Raw genomic sequence first — 20,704 nt, forward strand, 5'->3', positions numbered from 1 at the left:
AGGTAGGGTATGAGAAGGGTAAGATGTAAACAATTTTACCTCTACCCCGTAGGAATAGAGATGTTGCTTCCAGTTAGACCCCCGGCTCAATGGTAGTTTTGCATCAAACATTGGACATAAGGCACAATAACACTCGGTAATTAAGACAAAAGCCAATTAGTGCGTGTACTCCCTTGCCTTTCGGCTATCAACACCACCACATGATGCATGATTAACCATCCCCCTCTTTTAACATTATTTTCACGAAATTAGTAAAATAACATTAAAATTAGTACACTTTCGCTTTTGCCCCCCGAGCGCCCATTTATCAAACCCTATTCATGATGAAAAGTGTCAACTTTAGTACAGTTAAAAATATCGACCCACTGGGTGCATCCCCTGTTCGCGAATGCCATTTCATTTGAGCCAAATTACATGTTTGAAATAAAAACACAACTCAAATAAACCATTTCCATAACCGAATCCAACGACCTCAAGACGACCCATACTTCATTATGACACCAAGAAACATACATACAAACATGTTAGACACGCACATGTCTATATATGTAGGTGTGCAAACACAAAGACAGATTAAATAAATAGCCGATAAGTAAAGGAATAGAATAGCAAAGGCAAGACATGAGTAGAGTTCCAATTCTAATCTCAAGCTTAATATGTTCTCAACAGACTCCTGCACTAATTCTAACCTTCTGTTCTCCTACGGTTTTCGCAACAACGTCTCACAACACTAGTCTAGCTTAAACAAGGCAAAGACAGACAGTTATATTTCACACAATAGATAACATAAAGCTTATTAATTGTGCAAGCAAACTCTCTCATCTTGCGCTATACAATTGTCCCCACAAACAAGCCTGGAGAACTAATTTAACTCAACAAAATGATCACCTCCTTCACAGATCACCGTTTTCTGCGCTTCGACTCCACCTGCATCAGTCACATATATAAACCGATTAGATGACAAAAAAACAATAGATCTATGAGTTATGTCTTTTGTGATATAGAAAGATGAAATGGTTTGTAACCTTGACATCAGATGATGGTGATACGTGGAACGAGCTCAGTGGTCTTTTCGCATCGTCATCGGATGAGCAGTCTGAGCACAAAAACTGGTCCAACTTCTTCGCCTCTTCGATTGTCATACCCATGCAATTTGGATGAAACCTGCATAATTTATACAAGAAAATATATAGAAACTCATTTAGATATGTAGTGAAAGGTTTAAATACATAAGACTCTTAACGTGCTACAGTAGCGAGTCGCGACCAACAATATAACGTGCGTAATTATGCAACCAACATGCGTAATTAAGGTTAACCCAACCAATGCGTAATTATGCAACTAACGTTTGTAATTAGGGTTTAGCCCGACCCATGCGTAATTATGCAAAGTTAGTTACTATTGTGCCACAGCATTCAATTGAAGGACTAGATTAGATCAGATGTGCGGTTGAGATGCTCGCGTATGCATCACATGATAAGGTGGTCTTGTACATTAACCGTCCTCTAGATATGTATGCATGTTATTCTAGCTGAACAATCGCCCACAAAATTAAAAAAATAATTTGCTTATGTTTTAACATAGCCATGATGACAGTCATATCACCAACTACGTAATACATAAATATCTGCATATGTATATGCAAGTCACATACGATGATATGAATTAGTATATATAGATGTGCATGTATTGATGCTTCATGTAAGCATGTATGTATGAATATATGTCTGTTTTGTGTATTTATATGTATTATAAACCTATATTTGTATCTCTTACTTCAAATTCAGACAAAACACGCTTCTTACTTGAAACAAATTTATATTATGAAAATTTCAAGATAACATTCAGTCAAACAATATATATATACCAGTCCTTGCATCCTTCGCATTGAACCATCAAGTCATCAGGGTTGTAAGGCATTTCACATTTGCAGTACCTACACGACAAAAAACAAACACCAATTCACACCATTAGGTTCCACAAAACTCGAATCCGCACCAAAAACAAGAACAAACTGTACTCACACTGCAACGCGATCAGGGGTGAACCCACCAGTAGCAGCCTTGTACTCAAACCGACAGAAGTAATCCTCAGTGCCAACATTATCGAGCTTCGTATAGTTCTTAAACGAGTGAACTATACACTTCCCTTCAATAGTGTGTGCACTCTGCATATCGTAATGATCCGAAAGAAAGAGTTCTTTGACTCCGTGAAACTGTCTCCTACCACCCAAGGATTCCTCTGGGCGGTAATACCATCTAACCCTAACTTTTACGTTGTTTCGGTGATCGGCTTCCAGTTTCTCCACTCGAGCGACGTATGGAGGCTTGTCGGAGTCGGAAGGTCTCATTAACACACAGTCTCCAGCTGCATAAACCAAGTTAAAACTAGTACTTAAACCCTAGAAAGTTCAAAATTAACATAAATCAAACATAAACCCTAGAAAGTTCAAAATTAACATTAATCAATACATAAACCCTACAAACTTCAAAATCAACATATGCATATATAAAAAATCCTCTTTTGTAAAGAAAATTACGGTTCAAACACATGCTCTAACAGTCAAAAGAAGGCAAAATCAGTAACTAAACACTAGAAAGTTCAAAATCAACATGTGTACATAAAATTCAAAAGCAACCTCATTTATAAAACAAACTAAAGCTCAAAAACATATGTTTGAAGGATCTCTAGCGGTCAAAACAAGTCAAAATCAATACCTAAACCCTAGAAAGTTCAAAAATCAACATAAATCAATGCATAAACCCTAAAAACCTTCAAAAATCAACACAAATCAATATCTAAACCCTAGAAAGTTCAAAATCAACAAAAATCAATATTTAACCCTAAAACTTCAAAAAAATAACATAAATCACTATTTAGCCCTAGAAACTTCAAAAATCAATATAAATCAGATTTTAACCCTAAAACTTCAAAAAAATAACATAAATCAATATTTAGCCCTAGAAACTTCAAAAATCAACATAAATCAGATTTTAACCCTAAAAACTTTAATAAAACAACATTAATCAATACCTAAACTCTAGAAACTTCAAAATCAACATGCGCATACAAAATTCAAAAATCTTCTTCCGTAAAGCCAATTAAAGCTCAAAATCAAACTTTTAAAAGATCTCCAGCACTTAAAACAAGTCAATGACAGTCACGAATCAAAACTTCATAAAAATCTACACACACATTCAAACAGTAGAGAGATATATACATATAGAGAGAGCGAGATATATAGAGACAGAAAGGATATACATTGAACAACTTTGTCTGTGCCTTCAATAATCAATGCCTAAACCCTAGAAAGTTCAAAATCAACATTTACACATAAAAATCCTCTTTTATAAAGCAAATTAAAACTCTAACACACACGTTTGAAGAATATACAGCAGCCAAAACAAAACCTCATAATAATCTACATACACATTCAACACTAGACACATATATAGAGAAAGAGATACATATAGAGAGAGGATATACGTCGAACAACTTTGTTAGTGCCTTTGATAGTGTAGGAATCCAAATCCTTCTTTCCAGGCTTCGTTTTCGCCATTGGAGGTGTGAGATGAAGAAAATGGTGGTGGATCTGAGTGGAAATTGAGTGGAAATGGTGAGGGAGTTAGAAACCCTAGAAATTAGGTGGTGTCGGAAGGAAGGGAAGAGAAGGGGGTGGGGTTTGATTGGGTGTGGGATGTGTACGATAAGGAAGGTGGGTGTTAAGTGTTACTACCATTAAAGGCAGGAGGCATTATAAGATGAGTCCACCTCCACCTCAAAGCTTGCAAAATAACGGGACGTATCGATGTTCACAACAGATATCACCACCGTGTTTTTGTTTCACTTTTCCCCACAATCAAACACCCTACATAAATGCCGTTAAAAATGTATATAATTTATAATAAAAAATAATTTTTATTTATAATGAAGATGATTTCCCTTGTGTTTACCAACTTTTTTTACAGGAAAAAACAAGTTGACATAACATTTTTAGATGAGTAAATTGTTATTTTAGTCTCTGATGTTTGATTAAAATTGCCACTTTAGTCTAAAAAGTTTTTTTTTGTCATTTTAGTCTAAATAGTTTTGTTTTCTGTCATTTTAATCCCTAACTTTTGTCATTTTTTTTATCATTTTCATCCAACCTACTAACTCCATTCAAAAAATTTAGTTAACTTCGGTGAATTTTGATCAAACCACATTTTTCTTTCTTTTTTTGTAGGTGCGATGGTACGGGGATTGTGTTGTGCCGGTTTACAGTGAAGATGATGGCGGTGGTTGTTGGTTTTACGATGATGGCGGCGGTGTTGGTTGATGACGTGGTGGCGGAAAAGTGGTCGGTGGTGGTGGAATGTCACACCCTGGTTTTTTTGCGGAAGCGTGGATTATTTTGGTGTGACTTCTTAATACCATAGCAACAATCATAACAATGCTATATGATAAAGGCAAATTGGAAATAAATAATCTCAACTCACTGTTATTGGCCAATAATAATCCCAACTCATTTAATCACCAATAATAATCCGAACTATTCACTTTTGTTTGTAAAATACTCCCACGTTAAAAAAAGACTAACTAGGTTAAAATATTGCTGATGTGGCTTAACATGTGTGGACTGACGTGGCTGGTTAACATCTTACCTGTGTATAAAATGATTATCAGCCTCATTTGTACACACAATCGACTGAATTTGCTCAATTTGTAGAATTAGGGTTTTGAAGGAGAGTGCGGTTGGGTGTGCAAATGAGGTTGATAATCATTTTATACACAGGTAAGATGTTAACCAGCCACGTTAGTCCACACATGTTAAGCCACATCAGCAATATTTTAACCTAGTTAGTCTTTTTTTAACGTGGGAGTATTTTACAAACAAAAGTGAATAGTTCGGATTATTATTGGTGATTAAATGAGTTGGGATTACTATTGGCCAATAATAGTGAGTTGGGATTATTTATTTCCAATTTGCCTATGATAAAATACAAGATGTTCATCCATTAATATAGTTTAATAATACCATAACATCAATGTTTGAAAATGTCGACACTTAAGATAAGTTACAAACCATACTTGTTTTAAACGTGTTCATAAGACACCACAAAAGACTTTAAACAAAACGAGGTTTGGAGACATGTGACCCGTCCAGGAAAGGGTTACACCTCCCAAACCCTACGACCCTGGATGACATCTTTATTAGTACGAGCTTGACACCTATGCAGACACTTGCTAGATCCGATCAGTTCCCTGAAATACATGTAGCTTGAAAAATCAACAAAAGTTGAGCGAGTTCATGTGTAAGTGAGTATGTATAAACCTTTGAAATATGTCTGTATGTTTGAAAGTCCCTGTTATGCAGCAATAAGGAAAAAAAAAAAGATTACCAATGGGTTGCAAAGCCACTGGTATGTGTGAAGTGATACGGGAAAACTCAAACCTAGCGGAGTTGCACCGGGCTTCCGGCTGTAAGACACAGTCACCACTATGGGCCGGCCCGGCCTAACGGGTGTGGGCTCGCTACACCCAAATAGATCTATCACTCATGTCCCTCGGTCCTACGATGAGGATTAATGGCCTTAAGTGTTGCGCCCATCACTCACATGATCTAAGTAGTATGCCCTCCTTAAGCTAACCATACCATGTATAAAAATGTTCGTAATAATTGTAACATGTATTTCACCCCCGAAGTGATAAAACTAAAAACAGTTAAGAGAAAAGGGGGACATGAACTCACTGTAGTGCGTCTCCTACTCGTAACTCAGACTTTGTCAGCAATACAACGACCTACAACGTACTAATGTCTATTAGACGAACGGGCCGTCCCTTAGTTTAGTATTAATGTTTTTGAGTTACGTTTCTTCGGAATTATTCCAAGTCATAACTTATTGTTAAAATAATAATTATTTTAACTTACATTATATTTTTTAGATCTTGAAATAATAGTTAGACAACTATTCCGTATTCATATTTTATGTGCGTATTTCCTTCCCAAGGATGGGGGTATTTTATACATGTATTTTGGTAGTTCCCAAAAGAATACATTTTAAGTCCCACTTAGAAAATATATTTAACACATTTGTCGAAAATAATGTATTCCCAAAATATATATATTTTCACTCTTTGTATCCAAAATAATCTTTAAGTTACATTATTTTGCCCTAAAATAATATAACTAGTTCACAAATCAAACAAATATTCACACAAGCGTTTTTGTATAAAACATATATTCTAAATATATTTTTATCCGCTTTTATTTACGAAAACCCACCTCCGACACTTTGAAATTTTGTAATACAACTTATGGCGAAGCTTACTTCCGAAAAACACAGTTAAACACATTTGTAAACTCTTGTTAGAAAATAATTTTCCAAGTCTTTGGGATTTTTAGAAAATTTCGCCAGAGTTTCCCCTAAAAACGGAGGTGTCCATGCTATTAAGCATATCATTTTCTTTTCAAAATCAATCAATCAATCCTTAAACAATTTTCAATCACCAAGAGCGAAAACTATGTGCGTTGCATATTAATCATGAACTTGATACATTCCGAAAACGCGTAGTAACTTGGTAAAGCTTTTAATGGACTTAGTTACCTTTCAAAACGTATTTATTTCTTTAAAAATCATTTTCTTAAAAGAATTTAGTGTTTACAACTTGTAAATTATTACAAAATTTAACCCCTTTGAACTCTTCTTGTAAATAAAATGTTTTCACACTTGTTTTAGTTCTAAAAATGATGTAAGTGTATGTAAAGTCATGATTTTCCAAAAATCGATCCTCTAACTTGGTTTATTTAGAAAAGCCTTTTGTAAAACTTGGATCTACATGATCATCAACTTACTTTGTTCACTTATTTTTCCAAGAAAATCATTTTTATCAAGTTCATGTTTAAACTTAGAAGATGATTACTATATGTATCATGTAATCACCTTCTAGTCTTGTTAAATCATATTTCTAAACATCATTTAACAAGATTCATATGGTGGTTAACATCACACAACCAAGAATCAATAAGAAATCAACAATATATTCATAATAACATCCTACTACAACATTTCATCATGAAATCTTCATGTAAACTTTATGTAAAGCTTCATGTTTATGTTCTTAGTCCTTGTTCCTTAGTGTTTTAAACATACTTATCATACCACAACTTTTAACCATAAAAACAAGATGAACAAGAGTTTAACAAGAACTTACTACTAGCACAACGGCTAGGGATGATCTCTAGTGAAAAAGATGAAGAAAATGATGGTGAAAAGCAAGAAATAAAGCTCCTTGAAGTTCAACAAGTTGCAAGCTCCCTTGAATCACCTTCTAGTCTTGAATGAAGCTCAAAAATGGAAGAATGAGGTTGAGTTATGGTGATGGTGGTGGCGGTTATAGTGAGCTGAGAGGGAGGGAGAGGAGAGTGAGGGAGTGGTGTGAAGATTTGAAGAGATGATGATGATCTATGAGGCCATACTTATAACATGTCTTCTAATATTTTGGCAACAACAACAAGCAACAATCTATTATAAAATTAGGATTAAATCTTGGTGTAAGATGTGAAGTATGGTGAGGATTTTGGGTGAGTCCCTTGGGTGACCGAAATCGGGTATGGGGGGGGGGGTTAGATGTAAATTTTTGATGGTAATTGGTAAACATAAGTTAAAATCCAAGTATATACTTACATATGTTAGTTAGTTGCTATTTAGGGGGTGTCATGGTGTACGGGGATCATGACTAGCCAAGAAATATTTAAACAATGTATTTGACAAAAAATTGGTGTCCCGGGTAATGTCCGGTTATCCGGTTAGATACCGTTCCATTAAAGTGTTTAATTATTCCGTAAAGTGTCTTTTATATATATTTTTGTAACACTTTTAATTCCCGGCACTTAGGAAAGCATACAGGACCATTCTGTTATATTTTTGCACCCTACTAGCATGTTACAATGCGGAATTTTATTAATAAATGCAGAATTTTGCACTTAAAGTGTGTTTTTGGCACTTCCTGGCACTTTAACTATCACCTAGTGACGCAGTATTATGGTCCTCACTTCCCTACACTCCATACTAGCGTAGTACCCTGTCTCTGGGTCATACTGGCCTCAAAACATTGTCTGTCTATGTGCTGGCATTGTCAGCATGTTTCTAAATTATCCGTTCAGTGTGCTAACTGTGCTTTGTGCATCAAATTTGTCACTAAAGTTTGTGTGCAATAAATGGAGTGACAGTATGAAGTGTGATGCATATGTATGTATGATACAAAAATCACAAAGCAGTTTAAATTGTCAGTTGTAATCAAGCACAGTCTTTAAGCACATAATTAAGGTTAATTAATTGTACGGTACCTGTATTTGTGAGGGTTGTCACATTCTCCCCCCGTTAAGAAAATTTCGTCCCGAAATTTTAGGTTCTGCTTCTAGCTGCAGGGGTCTTGGGGAACAAATGTGGGTATTTTTCCTTCATTCGATCCTCACGTTCCCATGTAAATTCTGGACCATGTCGTGCATTCCATCGAACCTTGACGAGCTTGACACTACTCCGGCGTGTTTTGTTAACCTTCCAATCCATAACCTCAACCGGTTCCTCAATAAAGTGGAGTGTGTCGTCAACATGAATTTCGTCGGTAGGAATGACCACGGTTTCTTGTGTTGGACTCTTCTTCAAATTTGACACATGGAATGTATCATGAATGCCATTTAGCTCTGCAGGTAAATCCAACTTGTATGCTACGTGACCAATCCGTTCCAGAATTCTGAATGGACCAATGTATCTGGGGTTCAGTTTCCCACGCTTCCCAAAGCGTGCCACACCCTTCAAGGGTGTAACCTTCAACAATACCATGTCTCCCACCTCAAATTCCAGAGGTTTTCTTTTGCGGGCCGCATAACACTTTTGACGATCACGAGCCGCTTTGATGCGTTCTCGGATCTGGAAAATCTTGTCCATTGTTTCTTGAACCAATTTCGGACCAACTAACTGTCTATCTCCCGCGTCGGCCCAACAAACCGGTGATCGACACTTGCGCCCATAGAGAGCTTCGAACGGTGCGGCTTAAATGCTTGCATGATAACTGTTATTGTATGAAAATTCGACTAATGGTAGGTGAGTGTCCCAACTTCCACCTAAATCCATCACGCAAGCTCGCAACATGTCTTCTAAGGTTTGAATCGTTCGTTCGCTCTGTCCGTCTATCTGCGGATGAAAAGCACTACTCAGGTTCAACTGAGAACCAAAAGTTTCTTGGAAGGATTGCCAAATCCTTGATACGAATCTTCCATCTCTATCGGAGATAATTGAGAGAGGCACTCCATGGCGTGCAACAATCTCTCTCAGGTATATCTCAGCCAGTTTGCTCGTGTTATCTTTTTCCTTGATTGGCAAAAAGTGTGCAGATTTCGTTAAACGATCCACAATTACCCAAATTGTATCATGACCTCTGGGCGTTCTTGGCAATTTTGTTATAAAATCCATGGAAATCTGTTCCCACTTCCATTGGGGTATTTCGGGTTGTTGCAAGAGACCTGAAGGCTTCTGGTATTCGGCCTTTACCTTGGCGCAAGTCAAACACTTGCCAACATATATTTGCAACGTCGCCTTTCATTCTCGGCCACCAATAAAAATCCTTTAAATCTTGGTACATTTTGTCCGATCCTGGGTGGATCGAGTACCGTGACTTGTGTGCTTCATCGAAAATAACTTCTCTCAAACCACCAAAGAGAGGAACCCAAATTCTTCCCAAGAAACATAATGTTCCATCCTCCTTTGGTACCAGTTGTTTCTCCATTCCCCGGAGATACTCGTTCTCAAGATTTTCCCTTTTAAGAGCTTCCCTTTGCGCAGCACAAATGCGCAATGTGAGGTCTGTCTGAACAATCATTTCCAAAGCCCTAACCCTTATGGGCTTAATCCTTTCCTTCCGACTCAGGGCATCGGCGACTACATTCGCCTTCCCCGGGTGATACTTGATCTCACAATCATAGTCGTTCAACAATTCAACCCAGCGCCTTTGTCTCATGTTAAGCTCTTTTTGGTCGAAGATATGCCGTAGGCTCTTGTGATCAGTATATATTGTACACCGCGTGCCATATAAATAGTGTCGCCAGATCTTCAATGCAAACACCACAGCGCCTAACTCCAAGTCATGCGTGGTGTAGTTTTTCTCATGGACCTTTAACTGGCGAGAAGCATATGCTATAACCTTCTGTCGTTGCATTAATACACATCCCAAACCTCGACGCGAGGCGTCGCAATATACCACGAAGTCGTCCGTGCCTTCGGGTAGAGATAAGATTGGTGCGGCACAAAGCTTGTTTTTTAATAACTGAAATGCTTCTTCTTGTTTGTCTCCCCAATCAAACTTCGTGTCTTTTTGTGTAAGGGAAGTCAGAGGTTGAGCGATTTTCGAGAAATCCTCAATAAACCTGCGATAATAACCAGCCAATCCTAAGAATTGCCGAGTCTCAGTTGGCGTCTTTGGAGTCTCCCAATTCTTGATTGCTTCAATCTTGGTAGGATCCACATGAATTCCATTCCCATTAACCACATGACCAAGAAACTGAACTTCCCGTAACCAGAACTCGCACTTCGAGGACTTTGCGTACAACTTCTCCTTTTTAAGCAGCTCCAAAATGGCTCTTAGATGATGCTCATGTTCTTCTTTCGTCTTTGAGTAGATCAGAATGTCATCAATGAACACAATTACGAACTTATCGAGGTATGGTTTGCAAACTCTGTTCATTAAATCCATAAATACTACCGGCGCATTCGTCAGACCAAAAGGCATAACCAGGAACTCGAAATGTCCATAACGAGTCCTAAAAGCAGTCTTGGGAATACTTTACTCTTGTATCCTTAACTGGTGATAACCTGATTGTAAATCGATCTTTGAGTAAAAACTTGAACCTTGTAACTGATCGAACAGGTCATCAATCCTTGGCAAAGGGTATCTGTTCTTAATTGTCAGCTTGTTCAGCTCCCAGTAGTCAATACACATGCGGAAACTACCATCCTTCTTCTTGACAAACAAAACTGGAGCTCCCCAAGGCGAGAAGCTTGGTCTGATAAATCCTTTGTCTAACAGCTCCTGGAGTTGCGTTGACAATTCCTGCATTTCCGAAGGCGCAAGTCGATAGGGTGCCTTAGCTACAGGCGCGACGCCTGGAACTAGGTCAATGCGGAACTCGACTTGCCTTTGTGGCGGCAATCCTGGTAAGTCTTCTGGAAAGACTTCGGGATATTCCTTTACGACTGGAATTTCTTCTATCTTTGGCTCCGCGGCTTCTTTATCCACGATGTGTGCCAAGAAGGCAACACATCCCTTCTTTAAATACCTTCTAGCTTTCAGACAACTAATGATCCTTAAAGGCGTATCACGCTTCTCTCCATGTACCACAATTGTTTCTCCATTCGCCATTGGAATGCGAATGGTCTTCTCGTGATATATAATTTCGGCTCTGTTGCTTGACAACCAATCTATCCCTACTACCACGTCGAATCTTCCCAACTTGACTGGCAGTAGATCCAGTGTAAACTCGTGTCCTCCCAGCTCTATCACGCATCCTCTGATGACTTCATTTGTTTCTACTAGCTTTCAGTTAGCCAGTTCGATTGAGTATGGAATGTCTAACTTACTAGCAGTTAACCCAAGCATATTCTTAAATTTTAAAATACAAAGCTATAGTCGGCACCAGTATCAAATAGAACAGATGCAAAGCATTAATTTATAGGGAACGTACCAGTGACAACATTCGGGTCCTGGCGTGCTTCCCTCGCTCCAATGTTGAATACCCTCCCACGAGCTTGATTGAGTTTTGGGCATTCACGGTTGAAGTGCCCGACGTCTCCGCAGTTGAAACATCCCGGTCCTCGACCGTTACCATCTCTATTACTGCCTTGATTGTTGTTTTGATTGCGGTTACCATTTCCTGCTTGATTCCCGGAGTTACCGCGATTACCATTTCCGCCGTTGCGGTTCCCATTCCCGTTACCTCCACGATTGTTGTTACCAAATCATCTTTGGCCACCACGGCCAGTACCAACCCAACAAGTGTCCTTTAAATGACCAATCTTCCCACAAGATTCACATTTTCTAACACTGCACCGGCCAGCATGATGATAGTGGCAAAATTCACATTTGGGCAAAGTGCCCATGTATCCTTTCCCTTTTTGTTCACTGCCAGTCTTTACTTCGGCTCGCGGGTTTGTATCTCTCCTCTTGCTGGCACTGCCGGTACTCTTTTTAAAGTTGGAGAACTTCCTCTTGTTCTCCCCTGAGGACTCGACATGTGTCTCCTTTTTCTTTGGTTCAGAAATTGAAAACTTGTTCAGTCTGATGGCTTCTTCTATAAGTGCCACGCTGAGATCGATGGCTTCGGTAATCGTTGGAGGCTTGGACGTTGTTACCATGCTCATGATCTGGGTGCCAATCCCCAGATGAAACATTCAATACGTTTAAATTCATGCTCAACCATATACGGCACAACGCGTGACAAGTCGTGGAACCTTTGGACATATTCAGCAATTTTTGGACCATCCATTTTTAGGTTCCAGAATTCCGTCTCCAACTTCTGTATCTCTGCCCGTGAACAATATTTCTTCCTCATGAGCTCTTTCAGCTTAGCCCATGTCAGTGCATACGCCGCCGCCTCTCCCAATGTTTGAACTTGCAGGTTCCACCAAGATAAAGCACCATCAAGAAAAAGTCCTGAGACGTAAGTGACTTGGTTCTCAGGAGCACACTTGCTCATCCTTATTACCGAATCTATCTTTTCCGTCCATCTGACGAATGCAACAGCACCTCCAGTGCCGTCGTAGTTTAAGGGCTTACAATCCAGGAATTGTTTGTAGGTATAGCCATTGGGTGGGTTGTTGTTGTTATTGTTTGAGGTATTCCTGCTTTTTTCTGCGCGCGAGGCCTCATACTGAGCTATTGCTGCGGCAATTCGCTCCTGTAGTTCAGCCTCAGAAGTAGGCAAGCGTGTGTCTCGACATGGAGGCATCTTCTAAAAGATGATCATATCGGTCAGTTCATAGTAAGTATAGTAAATATGCATATATAATAACATCCATCAACCTCCTAACACATAACATCCCATGTTATAGTATACAACAACAACCATACCCAGTAAATCCCACAAATAGCAGAGCTACTTATAGGGTCTGGGGAGGGTGGGATGTAGACAGACCTTGCCTCTATCTCTAGGGATAGAGATGCTGCTTCCAGAGAGACCCTCGGCTCCAAAACGAACAACATGCCAACACATCAAGTCAAACAACATCCCATGTTATAGTATAAAACAAATAATTCAACAAAGCATGTAGTGAGAACGTTGCCATTGAGCTTTTATTAATCATGACCACAATATAATTTTTACATGTTTCACAGTACATCATATATCAAAATAAGATCATAGGGTTACATCACCCCAAAATACAAGTCAGTCTACACAATTCATATACAGAAATGTGGTCTTCCAAAAGTCTTCATATGTTGGCCCAATTGCGACTTTCTCACCAAAACAATCTACCGGCACCAAACCAGAAATATAGCTACGCTGATGGCGGGGGAGGAGGAGGGAAGAAAATCAAACGGCGCAAACGCACCCAATCCTCCTCAAGTGCATGGATGACGCGCAGCAAGTAAGCAATCTGCTGCTCAGGAGTGAGGAAGCGAACATCAGAATCAGGGGGTAGTGGGAGAGGAGCTGGTGGTGTAGCAAAAGGATACTGACAATGACAAGGAGGAGGACGCGGGGTCCTCTCCAGCTCCTGGACTCGACGGCTCAAGGCATCCTGCTGTAACTGCAGGGATATAAGTATGTCATCTGTGGTATAGCTGACATGAAACGGGTGATATGGGTCTGATAGAGGCATAACATTGGGCGATGACCACAAAAATGGCTCGCCCATCGGTACAAAAGGTGATGTAGTGCGAGGAAACTGAGACGTGAATGGTATAGCTGACGACACAGGCGGGACAAAAGTAGGCTGGTGTCTCGACGAACCCTCCCCAGGACGAGGTGGAGGGATGTCCTGGAGAAAAGTGATAGGAAGGTCAATGCGATGGATATCTGACACATGGGGAAAATGAGGGGCAACATCAATCGGTGCAGAGATGGGTGCATGAGAGGGAGTGACTGGTCTAACGTATGGGGGATAATCGTCATCCTCGACCCACCCATTGTGGGTGTCAGCAAATCTCGGATCGATGTGGGTGGCAAACGGAGCATAGTTATCAAACATAAGGACTGGATCAAGTAATATCGGTGCAATATCTGGTATCTCAGCAAAGATAGGGTCATGATCTGGTAATGGGACAGGGTCAGCTGGGGCTAGATCTAGATCAGCGGGTACAACAGGGGGCTGATCGATAGGAGCAACGGGAGCAGCAGGAGCAACGGGAGCAACATGAGCCTCGAATGGCTGCTCCTCAGGAGCATGGTCCATCCCATGCTCGACGTCATCAGCAAGGTCAAACTCGTGATCGGGGTCATCAGCAAGGTCAAAATCATGATCGAGGTCATCAGCAAGGTCAAAATCATGGTCGGATGCGGCTGACATGGCCATATCGGAATCTGAGTCGGTGGGGTATCGCTGCAACCCCAGCGCGTAGAGAGTAGAAGATGCTACTGACTCGAAAGAGTCTGAACCAGACGAATCAGAAAGAACCTCCATCTCAGGAAGCTCAACGACAGGGACAATAGGGTCATCATCTGCACGAGGGGTAGACCCCACCAATAATGCCATCAGCGAGCTGAACATCGTCCCCGAAATTCGGCAACGCAAAAGGCTGGAAATCGTCATCATCACTGCTGTCAGTATCAGATGTATAAATCTCGGGATCTGTGGGCATCGGGTCATCTGGATCTACTGCTATGGGGTCTAGTGTGCCAGAAACTCCACTCGAAGAAGACATGATGTCTGTAACAAAACAATCACGACAATTGCACATATATCAACATATAACTAAATAAGCATGTAAGTCACGATAATGTATGCAAGTAATCGTCCTAGTCTTCCTCAGACTATCCCACCCAGTCTCTTAGACTAAACTCCCTGGTCTCTAAGACCAACTCCCTGGTCTTTAAGACCAACTTTCTCAGTGTCTAAGACTAAATCCCTGGTCTCTAAGACCAACCTCCCAGTCTCTAAGACTAAATTTTCCCCCAGCCTCTAAGGCTGAACTCCCTCAGTCTCTAAGACCGAACTCCCTCAGTCTCTAAGACTGAAATATAAATTTTGAAATATGTACTCATGCCTTTTGTTTGCAAAATGTTTGTACCCTGGATCTGGACGTTTTAGTGTATGAAATGCAAAAATGTTTGAAAACATTTTCGTGAGAGCCCTAGTGATCATAGTCTAGACTCGAGAAAGAACCCTAGTTCGCTATGATCGAGGCTCTGATACCAAGCTGTCACACCCTGGCTTTTGCGGAAGCATGGATTATTTTGGTGTGACTTCTTAATTCCATAGCAACAATCATAACAATGCTATATGATAAAATACAAGATGTTCATCCATTAATATAGTTTAATAATACCATAACATCAATGTTTGAGAATGTCGACACTTAAGATAAGTTACAAACCATACTTGTTTTAAACGTGTTCATAAGACACCACAAAAGACTTTAAACAAAACGAGGTTTGGAGACATGTGACCCGTCCAGGAAAGGGTTACACCTTCCAAACCCTACGACCCTGGATGACATCTTTATTAGTACGCAGCTTGACACCTATGCAGACACTTGCCAGATCCGATCAGTTCCCTGAAATACATGTAGTTTGAAAAATCAACAAAAGTTGAGCGAGTTCATGTGTAAGTGAGTATGTATAAACCTTTGAAATATGTCTGTATGTTTGAAAGTCCCTGGTATGTAGCAATAAGGAAAAAAAAGATCACCAATGGGTTGTAAAGCCACTGGTATGTGTGAAGTGGTACGGGAAAACTAAAACCTAGCGGAGTTGCACCGGGCTTCCGGCTATAAGACACAGTCACCACTATGGGCCGCCCCGGCCTAACGGGTGTGGGCTCGCTACACCCAAATAGATCTATCACTCATGTCCCTCGGTCCTACGATGAGGATTAATGGCCTTAAGTGTCGCGCCCATCACTCACATGATCTAAGTAGTATGCCCTCCTTAAGCTAACCATACCATGTATAAAAATGTTTGTAATAATTGTAACATGTATTTCACCCCCGAAGTGATAAAACTAAAAACAGTTAAGAGAAAAGGGGGACATGAACTCACTGTAGTGCGTCTCCTGCTCGTAACTCAGACTTTGTCAGCAATACAACGACCTACAACATACTAATATCTATTAGACGAACGGGCCGTGCCTTAGTTTAGTATTAATGTTTTTGAGTTACGTTTCTTCGGAATTATTCCAAGTCATAACTTATTGTTAAAATAATAATTATTTTAACTTACATTATACTTTTTAGATCTTGAAATAATAGTGAGACAACTATTCCGTATTCATATTTTATGTGCGTATTTCCTTCCCAAGGATGGGGATATTTTATACATGTATTTTGGTAGTTCCGAAAAGAATACATTTTAAGTCCCACTTAGAAAATATATTTAACACATTTGTCAAAAATAATGTATTCCCAAAATATATATATTTTCACTCTTTGTATCCAAAATAATCTTTAAGTTACATTATTTTGCCCTAGAATATTATAACTAGTTCACAAATCAAACAAATATTCACACAAGCGTTTTTGTATAAAACATATATTCTAAATATATTTTTATCCGCTTTTATTTACGAAAACCCACCTCCGACACTTTGAAAGTTTGTAATAAAACTTATGGCGAAGCTTACTTTCGAAAAACAAAGTTAAACACATTTGTAAACTCTTGTTAGAAAATAATTTTCTAAGTCTTGGGATTTTTAGAAAATTTCGCCAGAGTTTCCCCTAAAAACGGAGGTGTCCATGCTATTAAGCGTATCATTTTCTTTTCAAAATCAATCAATCAATCAATCCTTAAACAATTTTACATCACCAAGAGCGAAAACTATGTGCGTTGCATATTAATCATGAACTTGATACATTCCGAAAACGCGTAGCAACTTGGTAAAGCTTTTAATGGACTTAGTTACCTTCCAAAACGTATTTATTTCTTTAAAAATCATTTTCTTAAAAGAATTTAGTGTTTACAACTTGTAAATTATTACAAAATTTAACCCCTTTGAACTCTTCTTGTAAATAAAATGTTTTCACACTTGTTTTAGTTCTAAAAATGATGTAAGTGTATGTAAAGTCATGATTTTCCAAAAATCGATCCTCTAACTTGGTTTATTTAGAAAAGCCTTTTGTAAAACTTGGATCTACAAGATCATCAACTTACTTTGTTCACTTATTTTTCCAAGAAAATCATTTTTATCAAGTTCATGTTTAAACTTAGAAGATGATTACTCTATGTATCATGTAATCACCTTCTAGTCTTGTTAAATCATATTTCTAAACATCATTTAACAAGATTTATATGGTGGTTAACATCACACAACCAAGAATCAATAAGAAATCAACAATATATTCATAGTAACATCCTACTACAACATTTCATCATGAAATCTTCATGTAAACTTTATGTAAAGCTTCATGTTTATGTTCTTAGTTCTTGTTCCTTAGTGTTTTAAACATACTTATCATACCACAACTTTTAACCATAAAAACAAGTTGAACAAGAGTTTAACAAGAACTTACTACTAGCACAAAGGCTAGGTTTGATCTCTAGTGAAAAAGATGAAGAAAATGATAGTGAAAAGCAAGAAATAAAGCTCCTTGAAGTTCCACAAGTTGTAAGCTCCCTTGAATCACATTCTAGTCTTGAATGAAGCTCAAAAATGGAAGAATGAGGTTGAGTTATGGTTATGGTGGTGGCGGTTATAGTGAGCCGAGAGTGAGGGAGAGGAGAGTGAGGGAGTGGTGTGAAGATTTGAAGAGATGATGATGATCTATGAGGCCATACTTCTAACATGTCTTCTAATATTTTGGCAACAACAACAAGCAATAATCTATTATAAAATTAGGATTTAATCTTGGTGTAAGATGTGAAGTATGGTGATGATTTTGGATGGGTCCCTTGGGTGATTGAAATCGGGTATGGGGGGGGGGGGGTTAGATGGAAATTTTTGATGGTAATTGGTAAACATAAGTTAAAATCCAAGTATATACTTACATATGTTAGTTAGTTGATATTTAGGGGGTGTCATTGTGTACGGGGATCATGACTAGCCAAGAAATATTTAAAAAATGTATTTGACAAAAATTTGGTGTCCCGGGTAATGTCCGGTTATCCGGTTAGATACCGTTCCGTTAAACTGTTTAATTATTCCGTAAAGTGTCTTTTATATATATTTTTGTAACACTTTTAATTCCCGGCACTTAGGAAAGCATACAGGACCATTCTGTCATATTTTTGCACCCTACTAGCATGTTACAATGTGGAATTTTATTAATAAATGCAGAATTCTGCACTTAAAGTGTGTTTTTGGCACTTCCCGGCACTTTAACTATCACCTAGTGACACAGTATTATGGTCCTCACTTCCCTACACTCCATACTAGCGTAGTACCCTGTCTCTGGCTCATACTGGCCTCAAAACATTGTCTGCCTATGTGCTGGCATTGTCAGCATGTTTCTGAATTATCCGTTCAGTGTGCTAACTATGCTTTGTGTATCAAATTTGTCACTAAAGTTTGTGTGCAATAAATGGAGTGACAGTATGAAGTGTGATGCATTTGTATGTATGATACAAAAATCATAAAGCAGTTTAAAATGTCAGTTGTAATCAAGCACAGTCTTTAAGCACATAATTAAGATTAATTAATTGTACGGTACCTGTATTTGTGAGGGTTGTCACATGAAAATGGTGGGTGGTGATTAGGGCTGTGCAACGGTTCAGAACTGGACCGAACCGAACCGGAACTGAACCAGAACCGTTAATTGCTAAATTTAAGAACCGGAACCGAACCGTATTATAACGGTTCCGGTTCGGTTCCAAACCGGTTAAACGGTTCTCGCGGGAACCGGTTGACAATTAAATTCTAAAATTAACAATTCAATTGAAACGAATCAAAACATTTAAAACATTAACTAAGGCTTGCAACATTCAAGGTCAAACCAACCAAAATAAAAGTAGCAAAGCAACAATAAAAATTTTCAAGCCATAAAACAAACTCTAAATAAAACTATTACAACCATCGTGTTAACAATTAAAACAAGCGATACACTATTTACATACACATTTACAATTCGATCAACATTGATTTGATTATTTTTGTTCAATTTTATTTTCACATACAGAAAACTATATGTATCAGAAAGCTAACATCTAGAAAGAAAATATATGCAATCATAAAAAAGGTCATGTGGAATAGCGTACATGTATTTGCAGGGTGTTGATGGAGATGAACTTGTATGATAGCAATTAGGGTTAGGGTTAAGAGATGGAGAAGAATTAGAAGAGGAAAGATGAGATCGTGGAATGAATATAAGAGGAGGGAATAAGAATTAGGATGGTCGTATGAGTTTGAAAAACCCATTAATAAAATAGGGTTTTAAATATTTTATAATCCCAACTGGTTCTAGCGGTTCTTTAACCGGAACCGATCCGTGAACTGATTTTAGCCAAATGTAAGAACCGGAACCGGACCCTATATACAAAAATACGGTTTAGATCTAGCGGTTCCGGTTCGGTTCACCGGTTCTGGCGGTTGTACGTATAGGAATACGTATGTCCGCGTTGTTCATTATATGTGATCTTGTATTCTTAGAATATATATACTTATATATTCTAAGATATATTTCATAAAAATATATAATCTTTACTTGGTAAAAAGGTATAAAAATTATCTTAAAATAATCTATTTTTAAGACTAGTTCTAAAAATATAATTTTAGACCTTTACTAAAACAATATATTTTAGATGTTAAGAAATATAAATGTATGTGTATATATTTCAAAAACAATACCTTTTTAATATAACCCATAAGTAATAAATTTTGTATATTGTAGAAAATATATGCTTACTTATTCGGTTTAGAAAACGTAGTTTACCAAGTCGTCGATTGTTGTGTATTATAGTCCGTAATACTTATATAGTCCGTATATTTGTCCGTAAGTCTATTTTGTCCATAAGTTGTGTCCAAAGGCTCGGATCGTCCGTAATGTGCTTTTAAGGTGTATTTATGTGTAGTCTTGTAAGACTTCAGTTGTAATGTGTCTTGTGTTTATTTGTACCGTTGTATACAAGTTCCTAGTTTTCATACTTATAACTAATACAATCAAATAACACATAGCACATAAGTTGTTAAGATAACTAAATATATATTTTCTCAAAAATATATATTTATATCTAGTTTTGCTTTTATAAAAACTATTCTTTCAAATCTTTTTATTCTAGTAAAGATTTTGTCAAAAATGATAGTTTTTATAACATATGATTTTTAAGAAAAATGACCATATTTCTTTTGAATATATACTTTGCCGTGTGTAATAAAACATATTTTTTTCTTTTGAAAATCACCAACAATCTTCTCATAACATTTTTAACAAGAACATATGAGATTTATATCATAATCTTAACAAGATGAAATCATAAACATGTAGGGTTTTGGTATGATCATTACGTATGTTTACTAGTTCAAAAACCATGCTTTACTTCTAGTTTTATCAAACTTTTATACAAAACCCATCTTGTATGTTT

The 20,704-nt window shown here is 38.1% G+C and overlaps 1 protein-coding gene across 1 annotated transcript; it reads right to left on the reverse strand.

Annotated features, from left to right (window-relative positions):
- Positions 1-573: 573 nt before the first annotated feature.
- Positions 574-3,858, reverse strand: LOC110929619 (chromatin remodeling protein EBS). Its single transcript, XM_022172775.2, has 5 exons — positions 3,487-3,858; positions 2,025-2,367; positions 1,868-1,936; positions 1,026-1,164; positions 574-927 (listed from the first exon to the last, which is right to left on the reverse strand). The coding sequence occupies exons 1-5, from the start codon at positions 3,557-3,559 to the stop codon at positions 901-903; spliced, it is 651 nt and encodes a 216-aa protein (XP_022028467.1). The 5' UTR covers positions 3,560-3,858; the 3' UTR covers positions 574-900.
- Between the last annotated feature and the right edge of the window lie 16,846 nt (positions 3,859-20,704).

Source organism: Helianthus annuus, chromosome 3, assembly GCF_002127325.2.
Source record: "Helianthus annuus cultivar XRQ/B chromosome 3, HanXRQr2.0-SUNRISE, whole genome shotgun sequence".
Classification (NCBI taxonomy): Eukaryota; Viridiplantae; Streptophyta; class Magnoliopsida; order Asterales; family Asteraceae; genus Helianthus; species Helianthus annuus.